Source organism: Trichoderma harzianum, assembly GCF_003025095.1.
Source record: "Trichoderma harzianum CBS 226.95 unplaced genomic scaffold M431scaffold_37, whole genome shotgun sequence".
Lineage (NCBI taxonomy): Eukaryota > Fungi > Ascomycota > Sordariomycetes > Hypocreales > Hypocreaceae > Trichoderma > Trichoderma harzianum.
In genome coordinates this window covers 55,079-73,433 of record NW_020209285.1, presented here as the reverse complement: position 1 = coordinate 73,433, position 18,355 = coordinate 55,079, and the positions used below count along the sequence as shown (strand labels likewise).

Genomic DNA, 18,355 nt, shown 5'->3' with positions numbered 1-18,355 from the left:
TATATAAAATCAATACCAAAAGAGCTATCGCAACGAGATTCATAACTATTTTCATAAAAATGCTTTTTGCACAAGACTAAACATAACCAATATCAGTCGATACCACTCGGCTTATGGCCTGATGTAGTAATATCCCGGTAAGCGTGCAGGTAAGCATGATAATCCCGTCCCTACTTTCATTTTCTAAACATCCCCAATGTCAAATCTATTCTATCAGACATTCTATCAAACTCGACGACCGCTCATGCCCCTCCACAATCTCGGGTAGTTCACACCAGCCTCATCCATAGTCTCGATGAGCACACCGACACCAGGATGCAGACCGGCGGCCACAGCACGCTTCGTCCATTCCTCTCTGGGCAGCACCTTGAGGGCCTCGCCGTCGGGTTGTCCATTTTGACCAATAGTCTTCAGACCGTCGAGTGCAAGCACTTCATCTCCCACCTCGTTGAAGTAAGTCACGTCGTTGCGCTCGACAACCACGGCAGACTGACTGTCGTCGAACATGCGCCCAATGATGCCGTTGCACACTGTATCGACGAGCACGAGGTCCATGAATCCCCTATTGCGTCGAGACTCGGGTGCCGCCCCCAGTATTCTAGCATATTTGATAAAGGCGTTGACCCAGTCCTTCTCTGCCTCATCGCCGACAGCATCGCTTCCCTCACGCACAATGGTCGAAGGGCGATGGATCTCGACGCGCAGATTGGTCAGCGCACACGCCTGCTCGAGGAACTTCTCGCTCGCCCACTTGCTGCACATGTAACCTTCAGTTCCATCGGGGATCATTGCCTCTGGAATATCAATGTGCGCCGCAGGGAAACCATCCTCCTTGCTGTTCTTGTGCAGCATACCCAGACCAGCCGACGACACGTAGTACATCGGAATGTGGCGCCTCAGACACTCGCGCGCGATCTGCATAGTCGAGCCCAGGTTTGACGCCCGGACGTCCATGAAGTGCTTAACATGCGAGGTATCTGCACCACAGTGGATGACAGCAAAGGCTGAATCGAAAACGGACTGCGCCGTCGACTCTGAGAGGCCAAAGAATGGCTTGCCAAGGTCACCAGCGTGGTAAACAGCGCGCGGGTTTGACGGCAGAGAGCCCTTTGCGAGCCGCTGGTCGAGGTTACGCACCGCCAGACAGTGAACTTGAGTGACAGAAGGATGGGCCAAGAGGTGTCTGAGCAAGTGTCGGCCGAGAAGACCGGTGCAACCCGTCAGGATCACAACTCCAGTTGCCGTGGGCTTTCCACCAACGCGAGAGTCGACGAGCTCTCCAAGCATGTCAGCTGGTACCTTGGTCTCTGCCTCCCAGTCGACCGAGATCTCTGCCGGCTTGGCTTTCTTGTCGCCCTCATCAGAGACCGAGGTGGCGCTGCCCGAAGTTCGGGAAGGAGTAGAGCCTCCAGAGCTCTGCGCGCTGCTATCGTCGGAAGCGGCCAGCAGCTCCGTGGGCAGATTCTCTACAGCATGCTGGACGAGATCTGCCAGGCTACCGCTTCCCATGATACTCAGGGTTGGTACGTTGACCTGGAGGTTGCGCAGGAACCACGAGTGAAGGTCCACAGAGACCAAGGAGTCGATGCCGAGGTCGGTTGAACGTGAAGCCATGAGTTCTTGGTCCGTCGTGGAAGCGTCCAGGCCCAAGGCGGTACGCACTTGGGCGGCGAAAGCCTCCTTAACGACTTCTCTCGCGTCGTCTAGCGACTGGCACTGTCGCAGCCGCTCCCCAACGCTCGCGGTAGCAACATTACCAACGTCTGCCTGGTCATCACGACCATCGTTGACGACGACAAACGCACTAAACTTGGGGTTCTTGCACCATAGTGGCGCGTCAAGGGCACCCGCCTCGTCGAAATCAACGTCAGCAATGGACGTGGTCAGCTCGGGTCCAACAGGGCTCTCCAGACGGCATGCATCGATACCCTCGCAGATGGACTGGCACCAATCACCGTCCGACATGCGCATCATGCGGTATCGGCGGACGATGGCATCGAGCTCACCACGAGCCAACTCTCGCTGCATGTAACCCGCACCGAGAATGGCACCACCGTTGACCGTTGCAGCGCGGAGTCCGCGCTTCCGTCTCGCTCCGGCAAGTCCGCACAAGAATGTATTAGCAGCAGCGTAGTTGGCTTGGCCGTGGTTGCCGATGACACAGTTAATGGATGACACAAGAACAAAGAAATCGAGGTTCGTCGTGGCAAACAGACGGTCCAAGTTGAGACCACCAATGATCTTGGGACGGAGTACGTCGATCAGCTGGTCAAATGTCATCTTGAGGATTGATGTGTCTCGGAGGACCATGGCACCGTGGATAACACCGACGATTTCTGGGAGGGTGCTGACGATCTGAGCGTGAGCTTTGTGCAGAGCCGCTTCATCAGTCACGTCGCAAGGAAGGACAACGACCTTGACGCCTTTGCGCTCATGCATCGCCAGCCAGTCTGCAGAGATATCGGGCGTTCGACTTGTCATGACCAGTGTCTTGACACCCGCATCGATCATCCAGTCGGCGAGAGCGAGACCCAAGGCACGGGACATACCGACAACCCAGTAGGTCTTATCAGCCTTGAACATGGGCTTAGCATCGAGTCGGCTGATGCGTACAGGAAGGGCGGAGCTAACTGTCCAGTCGATCAGGCTCAACGACTCAGGACCTTCCTGAAGACGAGCGGTTCCCTCGACGAGGTCTTCAAGACGCTCGGTAATCGGGGCAGGGTAGCCAGTCTGAGCTGAGGCCTTTACATCGGCGAGTGCCTTGCTCAGCAGAGTTCCCAGGGCAGCAGGAGAGACAGCCCGGTTCGCTGTGCCAACACTCGAGCTCAGAGCATCAGTGCTCAAAATTACTAGGGAGCGGTTCTGGCTCTGCAGGGCGCTGACCAAGGTCGCCTCGCCGTCAAGGCCATCTTGGCTGGAGAAGCCAACAAAGGCAGACGGAATGGCAGGGAGTTGCTGCAGCAATTCGCCCATATCAGATTGTGTTGCAAATGGAGGCAAGCGGATCCAAGAATTGTCACCGTCAGCAGAATCCGTTGTGAACACGACCTGTATGCCCTGAATCTCGGACTGGATGCGAAGTGCTACTGACACAAGAGGTGGCGGGTTGTGAGCGACCAGAACTGCCTTGAGTCCCGTCAGGGGGCGGAGAATTTCCGTGGCAATCAGATGCGCCGAGAGAGCTGCCAGCGTAGTGTGATCATCTCCATTGTCAGGAACAGCCGCTGCCGACGAGACAGGCACTCTCAGACGAGGAGCGAGAGAGCTGCTGAGAACGAGGTATCGCTTCCCATCGGCTTGTGCTCCGAGCACCACGAACATGTAGCCCAGCGCACCGCATCGGATAGCAGACGACGTGGAAAGGACGGTCTGTAGCTCGATGGAGGTTTCTGAAACGGCTGTTCCTGCGTCGCTGAGGCTCTCGATGAAGGGGTTCTGGCCTGGGAACTCCCGAAGGGCAACAGTAGGCCCAGTCTCCTGACCAGCAGAAGCCGTGGACTCCAGCACAACAGCCGTAGACTGCTTGCTAAGATCTCTTGGGCGTGTAATAGTCCGACGCGCTGACATGTATCTGTCATTGACCTCGGAAATGGGCCTGATTCTCGCGAGAAGCTGACGGCCATTCTGCTCGATGATGACCTCGGGCTCGGAGCTCCAAACGGTGCCGCCAGTGTCTCTGCCACTGTTCTTCTCAGCTGCAAAGTGATGCAAACGCAACAGCGCCTCGGCTAGGACCTCAGGCTGGACGCTGTCGGGATCAATTACGTCTAGCTGCTGCAAGAACAGGTCAGGCGTCTCGTTCTCCGCCACACGCCCGAAGCCGACTGTCATGTTCGAAAAGGGGGTTGATTCAACTCTTCCGTTTGTGACCCAAAGGAGCGTCTTGCCCGCGCCGAACATGCGCCGCACTCCCTCGAAAGCCTCGGTGTCGTTGCGAAGGGTGATGTCCTCGAAGACGGGCATATCGAGCTCACTTAGACTGAGAACCGTGGAAGAAGCATCTGCGATGCTGTGATCAACGGTTTGCAAGGAGGTAAAGTGGTGCACTTGGCGTGCGAGCTTGCGCGAGGTGAAAATGTCGCTGAGGCCTTTGATGAGCTTCTCAGTGCGTGGAGTCTTACCACCGACGAGAACCAACTTGTCCACGACATCTTGCTGTCGAGGGGCCTCGATGGGCTGTCGGAGGAAGCGGACTGTGTCGTCGACAGCCTGCGCGACAAAGCCGACCTTACTGAAGATGCCCTCGAATTCGACGGGTGTGCGTGCGTCAATGCCAGAGAAGCCCGTCTTGCGCAGAATGCGATCCCACTCAGCGGCCGTGACGTGCGGCGACAGAGTGCGGTTCTCATGCGTACCGGCGCCGAGCCACCATCCGTCCAAGGGGCCAAAGATGAAGCCACCACTGGCAATACCATCCCATGCGTCCAGACCCTCACCCACGACCAGGAAACCACCAGGACGGAGGAGTTTGCGTGCGTTGGCAATGCAGACCTCGAGATCAGGCGTGGCGTGAAGGACGAGGTAAGCGACGACGAGGTCGTAAGTGCCTGTGGCGAAGCCTTGAGCGGCGGGATCACGTCCAATGTCGAGCGTCTTGAAGATCATGCGGTCCTTCTGGGTGCTGAAGGTGTTTCCGGCCCTTTCGAAGAAGGATGGCGACAGATCGGTGTAAGTGTACGACTTGAAGGACTTGTTGATCCTGCCAAACACTGCCTTCGTGGCCGAACCTGTACCTGCTCCGATCTCGAGCATATTCAAGTGAGGGTAGCGATCGACAAGCTGCTTGACTGCCTGGCCAACCCAATCGGCTGTCTCACGGAAACCGAAACCGCCGGCGTAGTAGCGGTCCAGGATATCGGAGCCATCGGCACGGAACTGCTCGATCATTGTTGTCTCTCCGGCAAACACGCGCGGCATCTGCGTTCCCACGAGGTGCATGATTTGCACATCAGGCGTGTCCTCAAGCCCTGCCTCTTTGGCCGCGGCGTCGAGGTCGGCTCGGGTGTCATTCTTCCAGCTGTCCTCGGCCCATTTGTGCTGTCCAGCGTCGACGACGCTGACGACGTGCTTCGCAAAGTTCAAGTACCAACTCTCCGGAGCCTCACGGCGCTTGGGGGAATCGGCACTGACATCGCGGTCGAACTGCCTGAGGTAGTAGATGGAGATACGCTCGAGGAGCCTGATGAAACGCGAGTCGGACTCGGTGGCTAGGGTGGCGGCTGCGATACCATCGGGAAGGGAGGGGATCCAGTCTACCTTGGAGAAGACTTTGCGTTCCTCAATACGAGCAGCACCGAGAGGAAGGAATGTCGCATCTTGAAGCTGAACGGCAGCATGAGAAGGGGTTGAGGCGCTGTAGATCGCACTCTGGCCAGTGATTCCCGATGCGTTGGCCTTGGTGAGTTGTGATTCAATGGGGAACACGTTACCGCCATCAGCTCCCCAGCAGGCCGGGTTGAGTCTAACATGTCTAATTGTGGTGGGCAGATGCATGATAGTCAGCTCCTGATCGTATGGGTAGCTGTGTGCCAGCATGACTGACTGCAGCGCGGCGTCGAGCTCAATAGGATGGATCAGTAGGCCGGCCTCGTCCTCTTGACGCTCCCGACGCATTTGGCAGCCCGAGCGACGGTTCTTCCTGCGCAGTTCTGATAGCGACTGGAAACGGCCTGAGAAGCCATATCCAAGGTCCAGCAGCGCGGAATAGAAAGGTTCGGGATCAACCTCGATGGCGTGAGACAAGGGGTTTTTCTTCGCAGGGAGCAGGGCCTTGTCCGGCTCTCCAAGCAGAACGTCGACAGTGGCGCTCGCGGCCAGTTGGAGGTTGTCGTCGCGCTGCGGTCGAGCAATCGAGTAGACGAATCTTGCTCGGATGTGATCTTTGGTTCGCTCAATATCGGAGAGACTGACGAGGATTTCGATGCCACCGCGTGCGTCATCCTCTTGATCGAAAGCGACAGCCTGGTGGATGACGAAGTCATATACATCGATGAGTCGGATCGATGCTTCACCAGCGGCCTGGCGGGCTGCTTCAATGGCTGTGCACACATAGCCTGCAGCTGGAAGAATGATTTGGTCCTGGACACGATGTCCCTCCAGCCAATCCAGCTCAGAGACTCGGATGCGGTGATTCCAGCTCATGTCGTGAGGGCTGCTGTGCGGTGCTGCGTGGCCGAGCAGTGGGTGGACATTCTCAGGTCTCGTCCGCAGCTTCTTAGAGACTCGAGACTCGTGCCAGAAGCGCGTGTTGTGGTTCCAGCTGTATGAAGGGAGGTTCTTGACGAGCTTGAACCGTTTCTCTTGCCGGCCGGTGATGGCCCGCTCGTAAGCGTCGATGTTGATGGTTCCAGGAGGCAAATACGACCAGAGGAAACCCACAAGGGAGGACAAAGACTCGACATCGCCGGATCCACGCGCGAGAGATCCATGATGGGGCGCATTTCCAATGGTGTGAGTGGTGGGACCTTTGAGGGCAGCGTGAGGGCCGACTTCGACGAGGACATCGCACAGCTTGGCTTCCGAAGCGAGAGTGAGGGCTTGCAAGAACTGGACGGGCTGGACGAGGTTCTCGGCCCAGTACTTGTCACTGAGGTTCACAGCGGCGGCGCCGTTGACGGCCACAGGCTTGCTGTGGACGCTGGAGAACCAAGTGCAGTCCGACTCGCCAGCAAGAGGCGAGATACCGCATTTCTGGAGTGAGGCCACATACGGCTCAAACAACGGGAGCATGTGGTGTGAGTGGTATGCCTTGTCCACCTTGAGGCGGCGGTTGAAGGTGCCCTCGTCTTGCAGAATAACCTCCAGCTCCTTGATGGCCTCCAAGTCACCCGAAATAGTAACACTGGTGGCCGAGTTGACGGCAGCCACGATGATACGGCCCTTGAACATGTCATCGGAGACCAGCTCGGCAGCGTCTTCAGGAGATGTGCCGACTGCCAGCATGGCACCCTGTTGCTTAGAAGCGCTTTGAACTTCATTGAGTCGGGCAAGGTGAAGACCACGGTAGTATGCGATGCAGATAGCATCACGGGCGGAGAGGAAACCCGCGGCGTGGGCGGCGGCGATTTCTCCTGAACTGTGACCTACAACGGCAGAGAAGCGGACGCCGGTATTGCGCAGCAGATGGACGACCAGCAGCTGGACTGCCGTGCAGAGAGGCTGTGAGAACGCAGCCTCGTGAACACGAGAGGAAGAAGCCTCGGAAAGCAGCTCTTTCTCGAGAGACCAATCTGGAGCATCGCTACCGAGAGTGGAGAGATGCTGGTCGAGCTCCTGAATGAAATCGCGCGCCGCCTTGGACTGTTGGATAAGTCCAGCGCCCATACGCGGCCACTGAGCACCCTGACCAGTGAAGACTCCCAGGACTTTGTTCGCCGCTACAGGAAGAGCCTTGACTACAGTTGGAGCATCCTCAAGTGCGCTGAGCAGCGCCTCGACGGTTGGCGGGGATGGGATCGTGACTGAAGCTCGCCAGGTGAGGGTAGACCGACGCTGACGCAGTGTCCAGGCGAGATCACCAATGTTGAGGGCTTTGGCGTTTTCGGTGGCAAGGAACTCGCGATATTGATCGAGGTTTGCTCGGAGAGAAGCCTCAGACGATGCTGAGAAAACGAAGGGGGTGAAGAGAGATTGTGTACCCTCTACTGATGCTGCTGAGTCTGCTTCCTCTTGGTAAGACTCCAAGATGGCGTGTGCATTGGCACCACCAAATCCGAAGCTGTTGCAGCTAGCTCGCCTCACGGAGCACTTGGGCCACGGCTTGGCGACGGTCGCGATCTCAAGGTTCTTGTAAAAGGGGGCAACTCGGTCGCTGAGTTTGTTAAACAAAAGGTTGGGTGGGATGCTGCCGTGCTGGATTGCGAGAGATGCCTTAATGACAGCCGCCAATCCGGCAGTACCCTCAGTGTGGCCCAAAACAGTCTTTATTGAACCGGTATATAGGGGAGTTTCCGGCGTCTGGAGAGAGCTGAAGACATCGTGAATGGCCTTGGCCTCGACGGGGTCACCGGCTGGTGTGCCAGTTCCGTGGGCTTCAAAGTACTGGCAGCGATCTTCTGGGTTGTTTGCAATGTCAAGGCCAGCCTTGGCATAAGTCTGTCGAATCAGAGCCTCCTGGGCGGACGAGCTGGGCATGGTGATACCAGGGGTAGCACCGTCCTGGTTCAGGCCAGTCTCACGAATAATACATTCGATATGGTCGCCATCGGCGAGGGCAGCGCTCAGCGTCTTGAGCACCACGGCAGCTACACCATCACCGCGAGCATAGCCGTTGGCGGCAGCATCCCACATACGGCTCTGGCCGTCAGGGGAAAGCATAGACAATTTACTCTCAGTAACGAAGTTCTCGGGTCCAAGGATGATATTGCTACCACACGCGAGGGCCACACGGCTGTCTCCAGCTCGCAGTGTCTGCACAGCCATATGGACGGCTACCAGACTGGACGAGCAGGCCGTGTCAAGTGAGACGGACGGGCCGTGCCAGTCGAAGGCGTATGAAATACGGTTGGCCAGGATACTACGAGCAGTACCGGTGGCAGCATAGGTAGGTGTGTCATCAAGGTCTCTCAACAGCATGGCGGCATAGTCGTCCACCATAGCTCCGACGAAAACGCCGGTGTCACTGCCACGGAGGTCCCGCATCGGCAGACCGGCTGCCTCGAGCGACTCATAGACTACTTCAAGGAGCAGCCGCTGCTGTGGGTCAAGAGCCCGGGCCTCGACGGGCTTGACACTGAAGAAATCGGCGTCGAAGTAAGCCGGATCCGAATCAAGGAGATACGCTTGTGTGGCGTTGGTGTGTCCATGATAAGTGCCATCACGATGATGGAAGCCTTTGGTGCTGAAGCGGTCGTCAACAGGACGCCGCAAGTCATTGTTCTGTGGTGACTTGAGTAGGTCCCAGAGCTTAGAAGGTGAAGTGGCCGGGCCAGCAAAGCGGCAGGCCGTACCGATAATGGCGATGGGCTCGGGTTTAGACATTGTGGTTTGTGTTTGTTTGTTTGTTCCAAGGCTTCCTGGAGTTTGATCTGAACTTCTCATCATGTCCTTGCCAGACATTATATCTCTTCCGTTTTGACAGTCTCTGACTATATCGCAGCCCGGCTCGACAACCTCTTGAGTCTATCTCAACTAGCTTGACGTTACGTACATCGTAACTCAGTCTGACAACACTAACCTCTAACCCTTGATAGATACGTACGTACGTCCAAGCCAGCTTGACGATAACTACGTCGCAGCCGGTCTGACTGCATTCTAGCCTGTCTGACTGCATCGGACCGCACCATGGCGATTCTACTATAACGATACGGCCAAGGGGTTTCAAAAGGAACCGAGATTTGACAAGTGATCAACAACGCAATATGCATACAACGACCACGCAAAACCCCTGAAAAAGTTGCTCTCGTTATGCTCGTATCCAATCCGCGGTCTCGGCTCTTTCCTAGGCCCCTTGGCCGGGAATATAGCAAAGATTGGCGGTGTAATACGACTAGAGATATTTACAACTTAAAGGCCCCCTAACACAGTCAGCCCTTGTCAAACAATCATCCTTGATGCAGAAAACATCCGCAGCGAAGATCTGCAATACGACATCAGTAGCTTCGTCAACGGGTTGATAGATTCAACCCCCAGAAGCTCCGCGGTTAACACCTAGCGAGCAAATTACTCCATATAGTAACTAACATTAACTTCATGTTTCCAACAAAGATCTGCAATACGACGTCGGTCCAGTAGATTCATCAGCAGCTTGATAGACTTAACCCCCAGAGACAACGGAGATAACCTTGCCGAAGAATCATGCCGATATAGTAAGCCTCCACAACAAGGCATTGCAACACTTCGTCAGAAGCTTCATCATCGGCTGAATAGGCAGCCGTCTTAGACTTTAATTCCAGAAACAACGGAGATGCAGTCAGCCCGTACCGAAGATTAATCCCGATCTAGTTAGCTACAGCGAGTAATTACAACACATACTACGCCCTAACGGCATCTAAATTATGAGTTTATTAAAGATAATCACTAAATTGGCAAGCGCACTGTGTCTTTGATTATCAATTGGTTTAATCGTGTAGGTACCTAAGTAGACTTACTTGAATATATACCTAGCAATGAAGAGTATCAAGGTTCCCCTGGAATAAGAAAAGAAATGGCTATTCGTATTTTGTATTAGTATATAATAATATGTTTAGTTATAATAGTATTACGTAGTGTTTCCTTACGCTTTGAGTTTAGCTTTTTCTTCCCCTTGTCAAGTACATGGAACTTCCTCTTACAGTACGTTTCCAGAGGAAGAGATTTGCTTTCTAATAATTGTTCTATAAGTAACAAGTATCCAGAAGAATACTACCAAACTAACGATTTAGATCCTGGGAGGGTGTGCATCAGTAGCTTTATCAGTAGCTTTATCAGAGCTTTATCAGAGCTTCATCAGCATCTTCACACCTTCAGCAACACCACCATCTTCTTCTTCATCAGCATCTTCATCGACATCGGTATCAGCATCTCAATCGGCAGCCGATTTACCCGTTTTGTCGCTCAAGTCCCGACGCCCGGTGTAATGCAACCCCATTGAGAGTAGGTATGTCTCAGCGAGTCTGACATGCATCGTAGGCGTGCATATTGATAATGCCAGTGAAAATAAAGCGGAGATAGCTGGAGATAGTCCTTGCAACTTCATCCCCAGTCCTTGCAACTTCATCCCCAGTCCTTGCAACTTCATCCCCAGTCCTTGCAACTTCATCCCCAGTCCTTGCAACTTCATCCCCAGTCCTTGCAACTTCACCCCCGTAAAACAACACAGTCAGCCCCCGCCAATAAATCATCCGCGACATGGTATCCCATCCCTAGCTGGAAGGCGTTAGGTTACATCGGGATTTTCAACAGATGCCGTCTTAGCCGTCTTGTCGCTGTACTCCCGCCCTTGCCGAACTCTATTACAACTCTGTCTAAGTGCAAGCGTCTTATGATAGAGAGTCATTGCGTGATGTTTGGCCTGACCGAGAAGCTGCTAGAGTCACCGGAGGTTCATCTCTTACAGGGACCGAATGAAGGGCCTCGGCCCGTCGGGTGCTACTTATCGAGCACGGTGACCCTTCAGAACTTAGAGAACCAGCAGTCTGCCTGAAGCTGCTTGTTTACTCAGAGTCCTACCCAACAGTCATGCAGTACGCATCAATAGCAGCCGCCGTGGCTACGGCGGTTGTAGCGTACTTGATTTCAACTTTCATTTACAACATTGCCTTTCACCCGCTCCGTTCATATCCCGGCCCGTTGCTATGGCGTGCAACCGGGCTCTTCAAGTGCTACCACTTCCTCAAGGGCGATATGCCCTTTGTTGTGCGCGAGCTCCACGTGCGCTACGGATCAGTGGTACGCATAGCCCCTGGAGAGTTGGCCTTTTCCGACACACAGGCCTTCAAGGACATCTACGTCCACAAGATGGTCAAGTGGAAGGGCATGTATGGCTTCAAGCCCGAACACGTCCAAGACCTCGCCAATGTGACGGACCCGGCCCATCATGCTTTTCTGCGCCGCCACATGGCCGCGGGCTTCAGTGAGACGGCCCTGCGCAACCAGGAGAGCATCCTCGTCCAGCATGTCGACCTGTTGATCAATCAGCTGCGTGAGCGTGGCGGCGGAGGCAAGGTGCCGCAAGATATGCGCGACTGGTTCATGTGGCTCACCTTTGACATCACGGGCATGCTCTCCTTCGGAGCCGAGTTCGGGGGTCTCCGCTACGCCAAATCGGCCGAGTGGGTGGCGACGCTAACTGACAATGTTCGGGTCTTGATGGCCATGAGTGCCCTGTTTGGTTACGTCGGTGCAACCACTCGCAGCATCCTCACCTATATCTTTATGAGCGGACTGATTCCATCTGTCGCAGCCCACACGCAGAGGACCAAGGACATGCTACGTGAGCGGATGGACCGCAAGGGTGCCTACGACGACCGCGACTACATCATCGATGGCTTAATCAACATCAACGACCACAGGGTTGAATCCAATGCCGTCATGCTCATCATGGCCGGCTCGGAGACGACTTCAACGGCCCTTACCGCCACGCTATTTGCACTACTTCAGGCACCAGAAAAGATGGCACGCCTAACCAAGGAGGTCCGGTCCACGTTTAGCCGCGATGAAGACATCACCATGGCCTCGACCCTGGACAAGCTGCCGTATCTCATGGCCTGCATTAACGAGAGCCTGCGGTGGTATCCACCTTCCGTGTCCGGCCTGGCCCGCGTGGTGCCCAATGGCGGTGCAAAGATCTCTGGCCACTATGTTCCTGAAGGCACCATTGTTGCCGCCTGGACCTGGTCCGTGACACGAGATCCGCGGTATTTTGCTGACGCCTATGGGTTTCACCCTGAGCGGTGGCTGCCAGGGGAGGACGAGCGCTTCGCCAACGATGAGCTGGATGCGTCGCCGCCCTTTAGCGTTGGGCCGAGGAGCTGCATGGGTAAAAAGTAAGTTGTCGATGCCTTATCTCCTGTTCTGCACCGAAACCCTACCTTACCTGCCTGTTTGACTAACACGTGCCGTTGCAATAGCCTCGCCATGGCTGAGATGCGCCTTACACTGGCCCGTATGATTTACAACTTTGATGTCACATTGTCCACACCGTTTGACGGTGACTGGTTCAAGGGTCAAAAAGCATATCTCGTCTGGGACAAGCCGTCCGTATTAGTGAACTGTACCCCGGTTGGCGAGTCCTAATCTAGCTAGACCAGCCCCTGGCAGTTGAATCGCCGAGTAACGCGGAAGTTGTTTATTTGCCGCTCCGATGGCACGAGACATTGTAAGACAAATTAAGGTTACATAGTCTATGGACTAAGGATCCTTCTCCTTTGTGCCCAATAGAGGGAGTTACTCAATGTTAAGCGAAGGAAGGATTGTGCATGATGAAGAAATGGTCCGAAACATGTACAAAGTAACAAGGATTAGAAGCGAAGGAAGAAGACAAAAAAAAAATAGAATTTATTCTACCTAAGCGATTCAAACGCAAGCTAATCGTGCAATGTCCTCTCCTGAGACTAGCGATGCTGTCAAACCATCAAGCGATAATGTGATCACATGAAGGAAGAAGAGTCCCACTATAACTTGCTGTAGAAGTTGCGGTATAGTGCGTTGTTCATCTATGTTTCGGACGAAGTGTTGCTCCCTAATTGGTGCGATTTATGACGGGACTCCATTTTGTCATAAAATGATAATATGATATTTCAAGAGTTACCCCGAAGCACGGACGCTGTGTACATGTACCCACTGGTAACTTCCAGGCCATACCTAGGATTCTATACCCTAGATTTGAAGCATTTGCTATCTACATGTTTGTATTCCGGAGGAACTTCAAGGAAACTGTAGGAAGGCAGAGGTAAACACAGTCATAGACTACGACCTAATTGCAAAGATGTGCGCATGCCATAACACGGGACCGGCTGTAATTCCTGACTCTTTTCCATTACTATCACTTCTGAAAATAAATACATAAGTAAAATACATTATAATGCAATACAATAAACCTGTCTATCGTTTTATTTTTACTTTTATAGGGTAGATAAACGGTGAGAGAAAGTGAGATTGTTAAAACAACATGGTTGCCTGTTGAAACAATGAGTTGCCTGCCTAATAGGAACAGCGGGTCGCTTATCGAAACAACAAGTTGGCCAAAAGGCACCCGAGTGTATAACGACCCAGTATTATGATGTAGGTCTGATATGCCTAAAAGGCACTTGTCAATTATCCAACCTGTAAAATCAACGGGTTGAATCACGGCCGTAACGACGGCGGATCTAAATGCATTTCCGCCTGATCAAACGCCGGCGGAGATTACGGATCTTCAACACCCGTTGGCTCCTGCAGTCAGCACGAAAGAGAGTCCTCGTGCTGACGGCTGGTGGAGATGCCAACTGTTAGTGGCTGGTGGAGCCACCGGGTAGATCAACCTTGGCAGTGTCAAAGCGTGTCAAAGCGTATCCTTGCAATACTCCGTATAACCTCTTAGCTCAGCTCATCTGGCAAAGCTAACGCCTAGTGTCACAGGGGGGGGGGGGACCGCCGCGTAGATCAACCTTGGCACAGTATCCTTGAGCTACCGTGCGGAGATTCTCAGTTGCTACATAATTGCAGGTGGAGCTTCCGGGGAGATAAACCTTGGCACAGTACTGCGAGGACACCTAACCCACAGGATTTTACTTGTTCCTCAGAAGGATTGCGAAAAGACAAAGGGACCGGACCGCTAAATGAATACGATAACATCAGATCGATAAGCACTGCACCAGATACAGTAGAGACTATGGAATATCTGTAACATATCACTAATTTCGGTATGTTGATCGTTTCCTAATTCTCTCATCTTATTCCTGTATGCTACTTGCCCCATGTAACTACCTATTAAAGCAATCTGTAACCAATCAGGAAGCGCAAATTGAATATGTGCATATGTACATCGGGAGAACACCAGCGACGTTCTAAATGGCCTTATTGGGCCGGGTATGTGCGGGTTGTCTGTATCTGTATGCTATCACTTCTTGATTTCCACTTTTTGCAAAACATCTTATCGTGACAGAATCGGAGAATCTCGTCATTTATTTGTTTCCATTTTGGAAATTAAAGTTTGGTATATTCCATGTCAGCAAAAGAAACTATTCCCGGGCTCCATCTCTACTAGAGAGCTGCTACCTGAATGGCCAGCTTCTCACCCCTCACACCACCCTTCTGCAGCGTCGCCAGGCCATTGATGATACCCTCCCATTCCCCCTTGACCTCACGGACCGGATGGCTCTTGAGACGGTCCGTATCCACCAGGCCCTGAACCTCGGCCGTCCAGCGCTTGCACAGCTCAAACAGGACCGGGCTGGCGGTCCGCGAGTACGTGGGGTCGTTGACAATCATGTCTCGCCCGTGACCCTCAAAGGCCATGACCTCCTTGACGTGTACGGCGCGCCGGGTGCGCCACTCAGCAGGCAGACCCTCGAGACAGGCGTAGCGGCCACCCATGCGATGTAGGGCGGTGAAACACAATTTGGCCGATTCTCGCGTAGTGATGCAATCAATGGCGTGGCGGATCGGCTCGGTGATACCAATATCTGCCAATGCCTCTTTGACGTCTTGGTCACACGTGGGCGATGTGTAAGCCGCGGTTGCGTGGGCCCCGTACGTAGTTGCGAGCTCAGCCGACTGCTTCGATGCGATGGCGATGGGGGCGTATCCAGACAAGGTCAGCAATTGGCACGCCATGGTACCCGTGGCCGTGGCGGCGCCGTAAACGATCACCGGAACTGGCTTGCCGTTCTTAGACTTGGCAGCGGGGGTGGACGGGTAGCCGGGCAGCCCCAGGGCGTCAGAGTCTGACATGGCCAGAGCCGCCGTCGTCCAACCAATTCCGCCCAGAACTGCCCCTTGGAGATCGCTCCACGTGTCCGGGACACGGACGAGGAGCCGGCTGTCGGCAACAATGTACTGGGCAAACGCCCCGCAGTCTGGCTCAGCACCCCCTTGGGGGAGGCCGTAGGGGAAAAGCCCCCCGCACACGCGAGCGCCGACTTGCATGAGGCTATCCTTCTGGACCTCATCTCCAGCCTGGACAATGACGCCGCAGAAATCGCAGCCAACCCTGTTTCCGGGCGAGGGGAAGTGGGAGGGCATCTTGTGGTCGGTCGGGTTGAGTGCGACGGCGAGGACACGTACAAGGACGTCGTGAGGCGAAGTAAAGGCAGGGATCGGGACCGTATTGGAGATGGTCAGGTTCTGCCCCCCCTGGCCCCCATCCCCGGACTGAAGAATGGCTGTCTGAAGCTTTGGTACCGCTTGGGCTGTCATGGTGAAGGAGGAAAGAGTGTGCGGATACTATGGGACATCAACACAATCGTCGTGCCGCGGACTAAATTTTTATATTACAGTCGGCCTTGAATCTAGCCATGTAAGACAGCGGCCCCCCCTGTGAGCATCGTCATGGCCTAACGATGAGTCCCACTCGTGTTTTATTTACAATGGCCCGCTTTTGATAGGCAATTTCTTAGCAATTAATAGAAAAAATGAAACCTTAGACTTGCCTTAGTGTATCTAACCTATATGGACTGTAAGTTTATATTTTAGGTAATACGGGATGATGTAAAACAGACTCCCTGTTGACGTGGATGGGAGCAATTTTTGTCTTGGGTATTTTATCGTTATAACCAGGTTTCTGCCGTATGTGTGACTCGTTATAGCGAAAGATTACTATCATTAAACTGTCTTGGGGGCAAAAGTATACTTGATGAGGAAGGTGTGAACTACTTTTGTATACCTAGGTAATTGTAATGCCGGACTACTCCGTCCTTTGGGGGCTTACGTTTTAACATGGTTTACTTTACGGAGTACTAAGGATTAGTTACGGAGTAAATGAGAAAACGATAATTAATAGGGAAGGTGGTTTGAGTTGCTTTACGTTCACTTATAATGAAAGCCTACTTCATTTTACACGTATTTTAGCCTACGGATGATGTACTCTCGTTTACAGCCTTGGGCATCCAAAACGGCTGGCTCACCCCCGTTAATGAGCTCCTAAGAATACGTTTTGGTATCATTCATACTGTTGCCTAAAGAGGAAGAAATCCCGATATCTGGCATGAAAAGGCGTAAACTATTCTGTAACCAGCTCAGCCGTGTCGTGGGCTGGCTGTATGCTCAGAACACGTCACCACAACCCAATGAGGCTGGCCCCTACCGTTGGCATTGCTCCATTAAACATACTCCTTGATCTGCTCCTCGCACCAATCCCAAAATTTGGCTGTGCCCCCGTTTCCGCCATCTTTCTCCAACAACGTGGCGTTTGTCAAGTCGGGCCGGAGAGGAAACATGCGTCCAAACGGAGCAACTGCGGGTCGAACAAGGTTAGCTGAGTCTCGGCCCCGGATTCTTCTAGAAGCTCCACACTCACCCCACTCCTTGGTCCAGTCCGCCTGGTCGGAAACGACGTCCGGTGAAAAACCGGCGTAGAGAGCCGTGTAAGCGCCGTACACGGTCGGGTAACACACAATCTTGGCTACGATGCGCAGCTGCAGGGCTTGGTCTCGTGGTAGGCCAGAGATGACGTTGCCGGGGTCGATGGGCACGCTGGCGACGCCTTGGGCCTTGTAGTGGCGGTTGTGCTCGATGCCCAAGGCCCAGGCGCCCGTCTTGCTGAGGATGTAGCGCTGGGTCTCTTTCTCTGGCTTGTGGTAGTCGAGGTTATCGAGAGAGACGCCCACGTCCTTGTGCGCGCCCATCTCCATGCCGAAAGAGCTATACCAGACGATGCGCGTCAGGCCCTCGGTGGCGATGAGAGTCGGCGTGAGCATCTTGGTCAGCAGGTGAGTGGCGACGCAGTTGACGCCCAAGCAGAGCTCGAAGCCCTGCGCCGTTCTGGGAATGGGCTTGCCAGCCTCACTCGGGCCAACCATCTGCCGAATGTTAGGGGTCAGGACGACAAAAGAGGGAAGAGGTGGGCACGCAGAGGTGGTAGACCTACGACGCCTGCATTGTTGAAGAGCACGTCTAGGCGCTGCTCTTGGGCCAGAAATGCCTCGGCGGCGGCCTTGGTATTTGGCAAGTCGGCGAGGTCACAGGCGATGAAGACCAGAGCGCCCTTTGAGCTTGGGTTGGCCTTCTCAATGTCCTGGATGGCCTCGCGCGCCTTGTCCTCTGAACGACATAGGATGTAGACCTTTGCGTTCTTAGCATGCAGAATGCGGGCAATGTCCTTTCCGATGCCACTGTTGGCACCTGTGACGATATACACCTTGCCGGAGAGGTCGGCGGGCAGGCTTGCCTCGGTGAAGGTGGGCTTGGGGGGGAAAAAGTGCCCCAAGAAGTGCGACAGCGACGGCATTGTTAGTTGTGCAGTGAGGTTCAATTAGCAATTAGCAGGTCTCTCCCCGGGCTTTCAAGTGCCTGGCAGAGGAGGAACACGGATGCTGAAGAACAACCTGAGTGAGTTGAATTAAATTGCTAGCGGCCGCTGTCAGAATTCTAGTGATAGAAGCTAGCTGTTTTAGCAAGAAGCCTGGATAGCTATTGCCGATTATCCAGCGGGCGGACTATTGTAAGCAGGCACGGACCGACTAGTCTCCTGCCTCTTTATCAATGGAGGACCTGGTATCACGCACTAGTATCAGGTACTAGTACAACTAGTATAAGGGGCAGTTCTAAGCGGCACTCGATCAGCCCGCTGGGTAGAGTAAGTTAGGCCAGCCAATCAAGGGGGTTGCTTTAAACGAGGAGGGCGCTAAGACTAATACGCGTATGCATCGGATCAATACTAGACGACTAGGTACAACGTTGTAGAGAGACTTTTGCAAGACATGGGTGTGCATCACTGATTTCCTTGCGTCGATCT

General features: G+C 53.9%; 4 protein-coding genes across 4 annotated transcripts; 1 reads left to right on the top strand and 3 right to left on the bottom strand.

The window, feature by feature from the left end:
- Positions 1-2,431: 2,431 nt before the first annotated feature.
- M431DRAFT_526013 (hypothetical protein) lies at positions 2,432-9,060 on the bottom strand (the record flags this gene model as incomplete). The annotated part of the gene is made up of 2 exons (XM_024920655.1): positions 2,432-2,565; positions 2,664-9,060. 2 exons carry the CDS (start codon positions 9,058-9,060, stop codon positions 2,432-2,434), a joined length of 6,531 nt encoding a protein of 2,176 aa, XP_024767346.1.
- Positions 9,061-11,160: 2,100 nt separating this feature from the next.
- On the top strand, positions 11,161-12,717 carry M431DRAFT_501866 (hypothetical protein; the record flags this gene model as incomplete). The annotated part of the gene is made up of 2 exons (XM_024918069.1): positions 11,161-12,467; positions 12,552-12,717. 2 exons carry the CDS (start codon positions 11,161-11,163, stop codon positions 12,715-12,717), a joined length of 1,473 nt encoding a protein of 490 aa, XP_024767345.1.
- A 1,845-nt stretch (positions 12,718-14,562) lies between these two features.
- M431DRAFT_514275 (hypothetical protein) lies at positions 14,563-15,830 on the bottom strand. The gene has a single exon (XM_024920192.1). It carries the CDS (start codon positions 15,817-15,819, stop codon positions 14,665-14,667), a length of 1,155 nt encoding a protein of 384 aa, XP_024767344.1. The 5' UTR covers positions 15,820-15,830; the 3' UTR covers positions 14,563-14,664.
- Positions 15,831-16,443: 613 nt separating this feature from the next.
- Positions 16,444-18,006, bottom strand: M431DRAFT_536146 (hypothetical protein). Its single transcript, XM_024920983.1, has 3 exons — positions 17,489-18,006; positions 16,919-17,420; positions 16,444-16,855 (listed from the first exon to the last, which is right to left on the bottom strand). Exons 1-3 carry the CDS (start codon positions 17,846-17,848, stop codon positions 16,722-16,724), a joined length of 996 nt encoding a protein of 331 aa, XP_024767343.1. The 5' UTR covers positions 17,849-18,006; the 3' UTR covers positions 16,444-16,721.
- Positions 18,007-18,355: the final 349 nt, after the last annotated feature.

Coding starts and splice junctions, on each gene's coding strand:
- M431DRAFT_514275 (XM_024920192.1), bottom strand. CDS start 15,819: ATGACAGCCCAAGCGGTACCAAAGCTTCAGACAGCCATTCTTCAGTCC.
- M431DRAFT_536146 (XM_024920983.1), bottom strand. CDS start 17,848: ATGCCGTCGCTGTCGCACTTCTTGGGGCACTTTTTCCCCCCCAAGCCC. Junction 17,421..17,488: donor TCTTCAACAATGCAGGCGTC/GTAGGTCTACCA, acceptor AACATTCGGCAG/ATGGTTGGCCCGAGTGAGGC. Junction 16,856..16,918: donor GGACTGGACCAAGGAGTGGG/GTGAGTGTGGAG, acceptor TTCGACCCGCAG/TTGCTCCGTTTGGACGCATG.